Consider the following 14,131-nt stretch of genomic DNA (forward strand, 5'->3'; position numbering starts at 1 on the left):
CTCACAGCCTCAATTTTCTAAACATGAATGCTGTACAGCAATGTGCACATTATTAATGGATCTGCTGAAATATATTCAGCCTATAGTCACACCGGATATTGGGTCACAACCTTGAATGGAATTACAATGAACTGCAACTCAATTTTCTCAATTCTTTTGATTTTTGTGTGTTTTATAACTTCACTGTGTCATTTCTAGGTGATGACTGCTCTGTTTTTAGCCATGACCTCCCCAGTTATATTAAAGATAATTTTGAATCTGAAAGAGTCACTGAAATAAACTGGGAAACCATTCAGGGGGGAGTGATAGGGAATGGATGCGGACAGCTGGCACCCTATGCCCATGGAGATTCGCTGTATTTTAATGGATGTCAAATACGACAAGCTGTGACTAAGCCTCTGGATCTCACGCGAGCAAGGTAATACTTTGAGCCTAAAATGCTCTTTTAGCAGCTCATGAGAAAGGAAACTCTTCATATGTACATGCAGTCATGTGGGCCAGTATTGATGAGGATGGACTGACCTGGCTCTACCAGGCAGTCAGATGTGGCTGGCAGATAAACATTAGGGTTGGCAAAATGCTTTGTGACTTCCATTTGGGAGATGGAGAGTGAGGAGGAAGCGATGTCAGATGAAAAGGTCAGATGTTTTCGTCATGCCCAACAGAGCACTGTCTAGTAAGCCAGCGCTGACAATGAAGCCGTTGGCAAAGACTGGACACCAGACTGTCTGGACCAGTGCCTGATCTGATAAGACAAATCCCATGTTTGCATGTGCCTCCACGACGGTCATGACTAAAGATGCTATTAGTTATTACGGACTCATTTTCCCGTTTCAGTTGTCAAATAGAATTATATTCACCTGGCAATGAACAGGAGTATCTTTTTCATCTATTGAGCCTCTTTGGCCGTGGAAAAACAAATGCAACCAGCCTGTGCTGGCTCTTAACAGAGTGACTGCTTTCTGGACTGGTTTGTATTTAGTTGTCTAAAGCAAGATTAGAAACAGGATGAATTGGCAAATTGGCCACATATAAATCAGGCTCTTCCTTTCTTATTTGAACACCCAGGTAGAATATGATAAATCTTTTACGCACTTTATTATATTCAACCTTTATTTGCCCTTTTTTAGCTTTTCATACACTCATTTGCATGTTTGTATTGTTTATGCATCTCAGTTTTGTGCAGATACATTGTAAAATTGGATCTATTGCCTCCAACTATATGGCAGTATGTTATACATAGCAAACTATTACTTTGAAAGGGGAGCTGTGTTTTAGAGATGTGAGAAGAGTTTATTTTGCATGTTAAAAGTAATGATTCTTGAGGATGCTCAAAGTTTTAATAAGGTAACTGCAATAAACCTGGAAATGTTATTGTTCCTGTTGGAATAATTTTTGCATATTGAAAATACCTTTTCTGTGTTTTACAGCAAAATCATGTTTGTTTTGCAAATTGGAAGTATTTCACAAACAGACAGTTGCAATACCAATCTGAGTGATCCTAACACTGTAGACAAGGCAGTGCTCCTCCAATACAGTGTAAATAATGGAATTACATGGCAAGTAATTGCACAGCATCAGCCAAAGGACTTTATACAAGCCCAAAGAGTGTCTTATAATGTTCCCCTGTGAGTACCCAGTCACATTTCATTACCTCTAAGTTCACATGATATATTTCTGCTAAGAAAGAATCTATCTTTGCATCACTGTGCAAGAAAAAAGGTTGATGAGAGGGTAAACAAAGAAGAAAACATAAGAGGAAGGCTGATTAAGAAATTCCGGTCTAGTGTTTATCAATATACTTGAAAAAAAACCAGAAAACTTGTTTTAAAGATATGAGGGGAAGAAACAGCCTCCTTATCTGTGTGCATTTTTCACCATTAAATGTTTTGCACGAATGGTGTGTTGATGTTCAGGGATGTAGAAATAACACTTTGACTTTGCTCTCAGTTCCTGTTGCGGGGGTAGATAGCAATGTGCAAACCACTGGTAGTCTGGAGCTCTCACAGGCTCTTGCGTTTGTGACGACAGGGAGGCACGAATGAAAGGAGTCTTACTGCGCTGGTGGCAGCCCCGTCACAATGGAACAGGTCATGATCAGTGGGCTTTGGACCACGTAGAAGTCGTCCTGTGAGTATCAGCTTCACCTCATCCCACCCCATCTCAGAAAGCACTGAAATTCCTCCAGCATGGCACAAGTGTTAAGCTCAGTAAGAAACGTTGTGGCCCAGGGAAACCTTTGAGAACCAGTCTTTGCTAATGCTCTGCCCTGACTGCAACTGTCAGCGGTTAAGATGGCCATGAAATAAGTGGCACAGCAGGGGTATGTGTTGTGCATCGTGGAAAAATGCAGGAGGGAAAGCGGGGCTTTATCACCACCGAGTATTGGTGTGGTCCTGTAATGCAGCAATGCCAATATATTGTGCTGGGACATAAGAAAGGTTATTTCTGTTCAACACTGTGCTGCCATGTAAGGCTGATTTATGTCCTTTTGAAGATACAAAAGACTGCTGTATTGCTCTTTGCACAAAGTAATATTATTGTGCCTCTGAAAAATCTGCATTAGCAACTAATGCCTTATTCATTTCCTTTTTTTAGTAAGAAGGATACTGTTCAGAAACAGGGTTCACTATATCAGGTTCCTATGGTCTGAGCTCTATATTCATCCCCTTGTCAAGATCTTACCAAGTAAAGTGTCTGCACCCTCCTGATTCTCCCATTCTTGAGATGGGTTTCGCTGGCAGCTAACCCATTTTTTCTGTGCTACATCATGAAGAGATGACCTGCTTTTTCTCTAACAATTTAATTCCAGTAGAAGTGAAATGCTAGTGGCTTCATGGGCGGGAACTCATCGCTGACAGTGGTTGGCAGAGAGAGGCGTGCCTGCTCCATAGATAGGTTCAAACATTCCTTTTATTGAACAATTTAAAAACCAGCAATAAAGAAATTAGGCTTGGATAACCTCTAGACTGTGTAATTATAACCATGAGGTTTCTGAATTAGCAGAGACACTGCAAGTAATGTTTTGTAATGTTAGCAAAGTGAATTATCTGATTGCTAGTTAGCTCTGTTCTTTCCACCGAGAAGCACCAGCTTGCATGGCACTCATATCAACCCCAAACCAAATTGGTCCCAACACTGAGTAACTGTACATGCTCTGCTGCTTTTACAGACCTTGCTGGGCTCTGCTTCCATAACATTAAGCTTAAAGCTTGAAGGAACAGAGGGACGGATGTGATTCCTGGCTTAGTTAGTCAATGGCTGTACGATGCTACATCAGGAAAGATATGAAAGAGTATGAACCTGCAGGAGGTTCACAGTGTTTAGGAAACCATGGAAAAGGGAACTGGTAGTTCTGAAATATTCCCATGCCTTTCTGCCTTGCAATTAAAAAAAAAAAAAAAAAAGAAAAAATCAGGTGGGGAAAAAAAGTAGAGCATAATACTGTCTGTCAATCCGAGCATTGAATTAGGGAGTATAAGTAGGAATAGGACAGATCTTTTAAAAGTGATTCTTAGGCTGAATTCTGGAGAACTTCCTTGACAATGAGATCTGCCAGGTTTTAGACTAGACACACAAGTTGAGTGGTGACAAGTCAGTCATATGAGATATGTTATACTAGAATGGAGACAGCAATAGAAATGCTACAGCAAGTAATCACACCTTGCCTAGAGAAGGAACCAGATGGGCAGACAGTGCCTTCTCCCTTCTCTTCTTTTTCTCCTGTTACAGAGCTTTAAGGCTCTTCTGAATATTGGCCAAAATATCACACCAGAGACAGACAGTTTCCATCCTGTTCAAGTGACACCTGGTACAACCCACAGAGGAAGACAGACCAAACCAGATTTCTCCCTTACCAAGCACTGTGAAATGCAGTGCCAAGGCAGCATATTTCCCAAAGGCCAGATGTGGAGTTCCAGCCCCTGCTAACTACAACATGTGAGACATGCTGCTCTCAGGAAAGGCAGAATGACATGCTGTGGCGCATCTGGTTCATAGGCCAGCATGTGCTCAGACCTGACAGGTGGCTTTGACCCCTCTGTTTTGCTTAAGTTTTATCTGCACCTTCTAATTCACCAAAATATTCTGTAGACCTCTTAAATTTTATTTGCAAGTAACCCACAAAGGGTTTGATAAAGCCATTGGAAGGCTTACTGAAGGGAAGCACGCTGTTCCTTGTCAATAGATACTCCCACCTGGGTTTTCCTTTAGCTCTGCTGTTTCACTCTGCCACCTCACGCTGGTCACTTTACGCCCAGCACTTCAGTTTCTTCACCTGTAAAATGATGAAGACACTCAGTCACCTCCACGGAGTGCTTCCAGGCATGCAGAAGGCAGCCTGGATCAGTGTCTGTTAGCACTAACTCTGGATGATCCTGCACACACCAGGGCTACCAGGATTCATACCATGAATACTAGGGATAGGACTTAGCTTTAATTTTTAGTATTCCTTCATTTTCCAATGAAGGGTACAGAAACCCTGCCTGCCCCTGGGGAGAGCAAGCCACCTCGCCCGGGCAGCTCTCCAGCAAGAGGCAAGGAGGCAGTGTGCCTCAGGTGTTCTGCCCCTCCGTTGAGATTGCCAGAGAACTCTGTGGGCAACAGCCACCCCAGGGCTCTCTGGCATGGCTGCAGAGAGGCATGGCCTGAACTAAAACCATTCACCAGGGTGCTGTCATTACCTCTTCCCATTAATTCTATAGGGAGTCAGTGGAGAGTCAGTAGGCTTCTGCCTGGCTTATTCGTCCCAAAGCTGGGATACCTTAGGAAACATCTGTGTCTCCCAAATTGGAAGTAATTCCTGCTGGCACTCTGACCCTCTCTCAGAAAGCCATGAACATCCCTGGCTACAGGACCTGTTGATGGTCCGTGTCTAATGTAGTCTGTGCTTGGCCCTCTTATAACCCTGCACTCCATCACCCACCTAAATGAGACTCCATACACCTCTCTGGGCACCATCACTGGCCCTGGTTTAAGTCCTAGATTTTCATGTTTGTTTGTGATCTGTGTACCCACGCTACCGCAGCAGGCAAGCCTCTAGCCTGTGAGGTGTTACAGCAAGAAGCCAACCTATACTACGAGGTGTGGTTTGGGACGTACAGAAATTCCTGGCTTTCCACACACCTTGTCTTGTGTTTCCTCCACTACAGTGTGGGCTGACAAAGGGACCTGATTTTCCCAAATGCCCTAGGTGTTGGCTTGGCTGCCTGCACCCCCAGGTGCACACCTAGGTGCTGTGCCAGCTTTTCCTCAGCCCACGGGCAAGAGAGCCATGCTCTCCTTGAGCAGACTAAGGGCTGGAGTAAGAGGGCAAGCAGGGAAAGCACCTGCCTGCAGGGAGAGCTGGTCTGTAAGGAGGTAGCACAACCAAGGACTTCCTTGATTTTATTTCACATCCAAGATGGGGGATGTCCCTGCTCCTCCTTACAGTGCTCACCCCAGGGACAAATCTGTGAATACCTGCTTTCATGGCTCAACTCTTCTCAGCAATCCAAAGATTTGGAATTAATTCTGTCACAGGCCCAGCTGCCAAGTCGTAGCGCAGATACCGCTTACAGCTGATGCACAGGCAGGGTCATGACACTCTGTTCAGTCTTAATTGATTTCTGAGTCAAGGGCCATCATCGTGTTACCAGCAAACGCATTTTCAAGATGCAATTTCTTTGTTTCCTTTTTGCTCCCAAAATAGTTTGCTGGGGGAAAAAATTAACCTGCAGATTATACGTGCATGCAAAATACCTGACAGTGACAAGAAAGGCCAAAGGCGGGTTACTTAGGATCATTCCACTTCTGAATGAATTATTTGAATCACTCATTAAAAAGCAGTATCGTTAAGGCTGTGATGCAGCTGCAAATGGTGCTCAAATTGAGCACCTCTTTCAAACAGGTGAAATGAAATACCTGCTTTGAATATGTCATACATTAAATTGGTCTTGCCAACTAACCACTTGCCAACTTATTTTAACAATGGTTGACATCTACCCTGTGGTGGGGAGAGGATATTAGTTATCAAGTTGTCCAGTTCCTTTTAAAGCTAGTGCCGATTATTCCTCATTAGTGCAGCATTTTTTCTCTCCATTCGTAAAGAAAGCTTTGGGCACAACTCTCACATGTTCCATGTGGCTCTTCTTAGGATGAAAAAGTATTTTATCCCAGACTTAAGAAAGGGTGCTTTTCAGTGCCCCTGTACCTCTGCCCTAAGAAGAGCCCATGTCCAACCCAGCATTTCATTTGCACATTGTTTTTTCTTGAAGCACAGCCCTCAGCCTGTCTGCTGCACAGACACCACGTACTTTTTTGCATGTGCATTTGGAACTGCCATTTCTTTGTGTATAGGGCAGACCCTTACTGACCTCTTATAAACTCAATTCTGGTCAAAGGTATTGAGAAATAAAGGGCAATGATAAGCTGAACACTAAGGGCCTGATGCTGCTTTCTTTGCACCCCAAAACTCATGATGTGATCCAAGGGAATTTGACTTGTGCAAGGATTGCAAGAAATATTATCCCCACCTACTATTCTATGGTCCACTGTCGGATAACAGAACAAATCCCTCCATAGCCATCACTCCATGCTCTTCATTGTCAAGATATTCTCACATTTTTGGCACAAATGATTTAATGAGAACTTACGTGGCATTTGGTGCAAAGAATGTTTATCCTTATTTTGCAACATTAAAATACAAATTATATATTGTAGTTTTAACAAAGAGTGCTCATGTGGAAAAGCATTTTCATCTGCTTCATTTTTTTAGTAAAAATCAATGATTTGAAAAATGCATTTAAATTCAAGTACCAACATATTTATTATAAAGAACAGGAATAGTTCAAACATTAGGTAATTACCTGAACATTCACAACATTTATGCCAAATTTAATATGATGCAGTCTGTGCTTTTATGACATTTTTATTATGTTTAAAAAAAGTGCATGCTGAATTTTATAGAAAATAAAAATATAAACATTGATTTGAAATATCAGGAAATAATTTGTTCAATTTTTATTTTCAAAAGAGACGAAAAGTCCTATATTGCCTCTAAACCTCATCAGGGTTTTATGACTAATCACAGTGCTGCATGCATTGAAAGGCATTTTCTAACTTGTGTTGTATTTCATTGTTTGCTGTCATTGGTTTTACACTAGAATAAGGTAAGTACTTTCCCTGAATCAATATCAAATGTATGTTGCTGTTACAGATACAGTTCTTGCACAGTTTTGTCAATGATGGCTCGGTGGAAAATCATTTGTACTCTCTGAGATGTGCCATGTAGCTCTTGAGGGCCCTGATCCTGGAGCTCTTCCCCAGGGAGCAACTGGGGGAAGTTAAACTTAGCAGAAAGTGTTCAGCAGCTCAGCCCGTACCACAGTGGGAATTTCACTGAGGCTGCGGTGAGAAGGACCACTTCTTCTCCTGTAGTGCAGTGAGACCTGCCAATGGAGGGCACCCAGCGCGTTGCATGGGCGACCTCTCAGCTCCAAGGGGGAATTCCCACTTTTTTCTGTAATTACTGACCACAGAGCTGAAGCCACAGCCAGGTAGTGTATGTCAGTGAATCTGGATAGTGGCATAGCCACACGTGCCCCTTAGACACACAGCAAGTGTCTCCCAGGCAGTTCTTTTGTTTCTTGTAATTCTGCTGCTTTATGCTGTCACAGTTAATAGATACCACCAACCAACATAGTTACTGAGCTCTGGGGTCAAATCTTGACCTCACTGGAGCCAAAGAATGTTTGCCGTTGAGGTGAGCCATCAGGTCTTCAGTCAGAGCGCATCACTTTTCTCATTATAGTACCCTTCTAACAAAGCATTTGTAATTCAGCCTCAAAATTTACCCCAAGCCTAGTTCTGAGAGGCATGCCATTGCTGTTTTCTAAGGCTTTGTTCATGTTTCATTTTGTTATCCAAATATTTTTGTTTCTATTTGGTTCCTATTGTGCCCTGTCAATTAAAAATAAAAGCACAGAAATAATAAACGACATTAGTATATACTGGGGGTTTTTACCGCATATTTTTCATTCCATTTGGCTATGTTCTATTTTCATAAATTTTAAATTGCAGACTTGTAGTTCAAACTGTGCTTTAGGAAACATGCAATAGCCAGAATGCTCCATTAAAGACTAAAGACCCAGAGTGACTCCTCCTCATCAACTGCTTTTTTCTAGGTATTTATTGAACATGCCCTAGACAGAAATTTGTTCTTCTATATTGGCTGCATATTGTTTTCATCTAACCAGTATAATTCCAGTGACTTCACTGGAAAGTTATTTAGGGTTTCCTACATAAATTAGAGCAGTATTATCTTCTATTTATTTTTTAATAATGCACTCAAAACTGTCAAACAGATTATGCAGTAGTTGCTCCTACTAATTGCTTTTTTGCTGTTTGCTCCATCAGCAATACACAGATAACTATTTTGATTCTGTACTTTTTTGATTCACTGATTGTTCAGTGAACGCACAGAAAAGGCAGAAGGCTCAGCAGATGCTGACAGTCCATTACACACTTGCAAAGCAGCCTCCACGTTGCTACTGATATCTGAACAAAAGTTCCCTCCACACCCTCCATTATGGAAGGAGGGGTCTATTCCTAATATAGCTTGATGCTGTCTGGCACATTTTGGGTGCTCCAAACAACAAAACAACAGCAAAAGTATGGTAAAGCCTTTTATCAGTCTGTAAAAAATACAAATTAAATTTATTAATAGTATTAAATCCACCAAATGCAAGAAATGTGTAACTATTCCTGCAAACTATGTTATATAATCCTTACTGTGACCTTACAAAGCACTATTGATCTCTATTATACAGTGCTTGCCTCCTACCAATCTATAACATTAATTCAGAAAAATAAATATAGACCTATTCCCATCTTGTGGATACCAAACTATACATACTATACAATATGATACGATACTGTAATACACAGGGTATACCTATAGCAAGAGTTAAAATCATGCCATTTTCTATAGCAGGCATGAAGTTTTTATTTATGAAGGGGTTTTTTGCATCCAAACAGCAGTTGGAAAGCCCATCTCAGACATCGGTGAGAACAAGTTTGAACCATGTCAGTGCAAGTTAAAAAATAAGCATTTAGTTCTTAGGAATTTACATTTCTCTTATTTTTCACACACTGCTCTGCTCTGGTGTTCAGTGTAAGATCAGTGTAAGATAGGGAATATATGTGTTTTCTTTGTTTGTAACATCTTGATCAACTTATAAAATAACAAAACAGAATGATATACGTAAAAAATAAGTAAATCTCTTGCATGTTATTAGGTAACCCCTTCTTTGTTCCTTTTTTCAATTCTTTCTTTTCCTTTCTTTTTTTTTTCCCCCTCCTTTGTTCATTGTTTTAAACATCTTCATCAACTTTAAGGCCAGATGGAAAATGGTTAGGCATTTGAAGTGAAATACAGGCCAGGTATACCTGGCAGTGTCCAAAACAGGTCCTGAAAATCTCTGCTGAGCTGTTGCTGAATGTGAGCAGACCAAGGGCAGGAGGGAGACAGGGGAACGTGAAGGCCTCCAGGCCAAGAATGGCTTGGGCATTCAGGGCTCAGCATGTGCCCTGGCTGCCCAAGTCATGCTCAAGCTGAGGATCTCACAGCTGAGCTCAGTCCTAAATTTAACCAGGTCCAGAAACAGCAATTTTTTCAGCCAAACACATTGACAGGCTCCACTTGGTCTCATGTACCTAGACTGAGGCCACTCGGAGTTGGGCAGCGCTTCCTCCCAGGCCTGTCTCCTGTGTTTTGGCTGCAGAGCAGCCTTCTCCCAGCAGAAAGGTGCTCCATCCTCACTTCATGGTTAGGATGCTCTCCTGAGAGGTGGGATGTCGCCTTGAAGGCCCTGTGTCTAAGGAACCACCCACTTCCCAGGCAATGGGAATTAAAGGGAAGGCGAGATTAAGATTTCCTTCAAGCCTCATGACCAACAGCAGCCACTTTCAGGAGCGGGTTCAGGGTCTTGACTTCCCTCCTGCCTTCCTCCGTGAGGCACTCGGCATTGCAGTGAGGGTGATATTCCACAGAGATGAGTACAGGACCAGAATAAAGACTGATCTTCAACGCCGCTGTGCACTTGCGCTACCAAGTGGCATTAAAACTATTATAGACTCACCGCTGTCACTCTCTCACACAAAACTCCTACAAATTAGCACAGACCTTTTCACTTGAAGAAATCAGGACAAATCAACCTCAAATATCAACCCCTCCCCTAATTGCCAAATGCTCTAGAGCACTGCCTTACTGTGAAAGCACCAAAAGTTGTGCCGAGTCTAGACCTGTTTGCATTCATTGTCACCAGGAGCTGGATTTTGTTTCAGTCTTGTATGTACATTCCAGTGGCAAAAAAAAAGAAGTGTCATTTTTCCGTAAAATTGGTTGAAGAAATTTGCAAAGCCTTGGAAAACTAGTTGGGAAGCAACCTGGAATTGCTTAGGGGTTTATATCCTAGACTTTGACACAACTGCTTTTATTCAATTTAGTCAATCACCTTCTAGATCAGCTGTTGAAAAGGGTGTAATTTTATTATATAGGTTTTTTTTAGATGAAGTTATCATACTACAACAAAAGCTATCTTTGCCTCTGGAGGATCATACATATTTTGCAAAGCATGCAATTATTTCCTTTTCCTAAGGGCCACATTCACTAAAAATAAGCTTATGCACTAGAGAGGAAAGTATGACTGATTACAGTACGAGTATTTACTTTTTACTCACAGAGAAAACTCACAAGTGAAAACCTGCCTCGCACCCACAAATGGGAGATTTGTTGACTGTAATGTCTACTGCAGGCCTTTACTTCACAGATCACCTTCAAAATCTGACGGACTTCTTGGTTTGGAACCTCCTGGTAACATTCAGTCCCTTGGAATAGAGATGCTTAGGCCAGGCATCCTTCTCCCACTTCAAGACGAAGCTAGAAAGCACAAGGTCCTACGTGGTCAGGGAGGATTAGGAGAGGGAGTCAGAAATTAGCCTGAGACTGCACAGATTCATTGTGACTTTGCAGCTCCTTTCCCCTGGAAACAAAAATTTGGCCACGCAGTCACCAGCAGTTCCTCCTGGGTGAAGCTCTTTACACCTGTTGGAGTTGTCCTCAGGGTCTGCATGGTTAATGCTGTGCTCCGATCTCTTAAAGAAACTGCATCCTCTGACTGCATCTATGGGAGTATCTTGTATGCCATTTTTCCATGTGGAGAAAGGGGTTCTCAGGTGGCTCTAAATCTAGAGTCTGGCTGCAGTATGCGATACTATTTTTATTTTTAAAAGTAGCTCTCCAATCAAAAGATCTTTCCCATACTCTGGGACTCTACAGTACAGTGTGCAAGAGTAACTGTCTCTCTTATAGCCACGTCTTGGCTGCTCTGTACAGCTGGCCAAATGCTCTACAAGTAGTAGGTCTGAGAGGAGACGTTCTGTATCAGAACTACAGAATACACAAACCTTTTCATTCTCATGTAATTCTGAATACAATTTGGCTGTAGATTTATGTAGACCTGTATTTGTGTGTATGCACCGGGGGTATGGATATGTATGTAAACGGACCAAGAAAAGGCACAGCCAGCCAAAGCGCTGTGGCTGTTCTGCAGTCCCCTGCCACAGCAGGGGCAGTAGTATGTAGAGGCTCTGTGGTGCTGCACATGCAGTTCTGTGCCATGAGTAGACTCACAAGGATGCACCACAGATGTTACAGCTCCATTTCCAAAGCTGCTGAAATTCGGAAACTGAAGGTGGGATCTGGCCCTTAGATGGGTTTCAGGTACCAAAGTTCCAGACAGCCATCTTGTCCACCGCTGCCCTCTCATGGTTCGTTCTTCCCTCAATGGGAGAAGTAGAAACCTATGTTAGGTGGGATGGGTCTTGTCCTCCAGGTAGGTCTTCCGAACAAGTGTCCCTTCTTTAATTAGGCTGCAGTCAAGCTGCCTCTTGCCTGGTCTCCTCCCAGACATGATGCTGCTTATTTCCTAGATCTTCCTTTAATTTTGGATGGGGGTGTATTGGGGAGGGAAATGTTAAGTCTGCATAAAAGTGTTGCACTTCACTTCCTATACAGTAAAAGTGGAAGATAATGAAGTGGAGTAAAGCTTTTCTTCTGTTCTCAAGGTAAAGCAGTTAATCTAAGACAGAAGGATAACTAGAGTATAAAACCACTGTAGAGAAATGCCCTATATTGAGAGGGTATGAAGTGCATATAGCTTTAGTGAATCTGGTCCTAGGCAGCACAAGTTTTCATTAGCTGAAAGCTCTTAACTTCTACCTAAGATAATGAATTGTATTTACAATTTTTATTTAAAAGCAAAGTGGGACAGATTCTCAATTGCCTTGTACCTTGCTGTTGTACAAAGGGTGCAATATATACCACTTTACATAGGGTTGAAAGGTCACGCAAGGAAAAAGAAGAATCTGTCCCACTAGCTCACTGCTCTGAAAGAGTTTAAACTACATATAAAAAACTGACACTCTTCTCTTCCTCCCCCCCATCCTTTGATTTTAACAGCACTCGCAAACAAAATTACATGATGAATTTTTCACGGCAACATGGGCTCAGGCATTTCTACAACAGAAGACGAAGGTCACTTAGACGATATCCATGAAGAAATGAGAAATTTATTTTTTTCCTCCCAACATGTGATGTGTTGCTTTCCATTCTTTAAATCTAGCACTGCATCTGGTATCAGGACTTTTCTGCAACTGGCTTGATGAATAATTGAAAGCCTTTCTCAAGACAGAGTGTACACCACTTTTTCGCACTGTGAACTAATGAGAAGTGACTTATTTTCTCATAGGTAAATGTTTTAATGTTAATGTGTCTGTGAAAATTGTGATCTGTTGTAATATCAGTTACAGTGGCAGTATTGGAAGTAAGCAACTAATTCTGTTTAACAGGAAAAAAAGTTTAAGCACAAAGACTTTTCAGATTTTATGTTTAAAAACCCTACATACAGAATTTAACATTCTTTGTCACATATGTATTTAAGTGCACTGTATTTCAGCTCTGTGTCATTTTATACGATTAAGTTATCATTGTTTGTCCTCTTTGTATTCTCTTCTACAACATGACACATTGGCACTGTATTTACTTGTTTTGTTGTTGTAATATTTTTGCTGCTGATTTTTGGGCTATTTACCTTCTGACAAAATGTATTAAAAAAAAAAATCACAGTACCTAATCAAGAAGATAATTGCAAAAGTAGTTGTAAAGGCATTGATATCCTTTGGTCTTATTCTTTGATATGTCTGTTGGTTAGCATTGTTTTGTGGATAAAAAAGAATGCTTGACATTAAACTTTTTTCTACTAAGGAGTTGTGGATGAAGCCCCAAACATAAGTTCCCAATTCCCTGTCTAAATGTAGTCAGTTCTCTGCAACTGATTTACTTACAGTAACTGCCATTTGGTGTCTGTAGTAATGAAGTGATTTGTAAACAGTGAATGTTTCATCGTGTTCTCTTTGGTGTTTGTTTCTATTGCGGGTCATGCTTGTATCTTCTGACAAAGTTGTATCTACACCAGCAACATTATAATGCCCCTACAGCCCTAAACTGTCTATTATCATAAATAAAATGCTTCACTTTATGGTGAACCAAGCTAAAGATCCATGCTTCAATAAAAATAATGTCAACAAACAATTCTGACATTAGACTTTTCAAGCCATGTGGGCTCTACATGAAATCATAAACAAAATTCTTTTACTAAACACCTAGATTGTAATGCAAACATTGATGGTATTTTTTAATATTTAGTACATCACACTTAACACCATTTTGCAAATAACACAAACCAAAAGATCTTCCCAGTCCCACCTGTGGGCATAATATGGTCGTTGGAACAGGTCCTGGTGCAAGGAATGAAACAATGAAACGGGACTACGGACCAATACACACTCTCACTTGTCTTTATCTGCAAACCCAATGTGCAATGTGCGAATCGGCATTTCCAAGCTCTGAGGACTACAGTGCAGCACATAAGGAACCTGGTTCAAAACAGACAAAGCTGCTAATTCTTAGAATCATAGAATCATTTAGGTTGGAAAAGACCTTTAAGATCATCAAGTCCAACTGTTAACCTAACATTGCCAAGTCCACCACTAAACCATGTCCCTGAGCACCACACCTACACGTCTTTTAAAT

General features: G+C 41.4%; 1 protein-coding gene across 1 annotated transcript in view; it reads left to right on the forward strand.

The window, feature by feature from the left end:
• The window catches only part of RELN (reelin), a 309,109-nt gene extending 295,482 nt beyond the window's left edge, over positions 1–13,627 (forward strand). Inside the window, exons 62-66 of the mRNA XM_009289098.2 lie at positions 199–418; positions 1,431–1,628; positions 2,032–2,130; positions 7,143–7,148; positions 12,500–13,627. Of these exons, the coding sequence (XP_009287373.1) occupies positions 199–418; positions 1,431–1,628; positions 2,032–2,130; positions 7,143–7,148; positions 12,500–12,596 (620 nt within the window). The 3' untranslated portion in view covers positions 12,597–13,627. The remainder of the gene's footprint in view (positions 1–198; positions 419–1,430; positions 1,629–2,031; positions 2,131–7,142; positions 7,149–12,499) is intronic.
• The last annotated feature ends 504 nt before the right edge of the window (positions 13,628–14,131 follow it).

Source organism: Aptenodytes forsteri, unplaced genomic scaffold, assembly GCF_000699145.1.
Source record: "Aptenodytes forsteri isolate BGI_AS27 unplaced genomic scaffold, ASM69914v1 Scaffold137, whole genome shotgun sequence".
NCBI lineage: Eukaryota > Metazoa > Chordata > Aves > Sphenisciformes > Spheniscidae > Aptenodytes > Aptenodytes forsteri.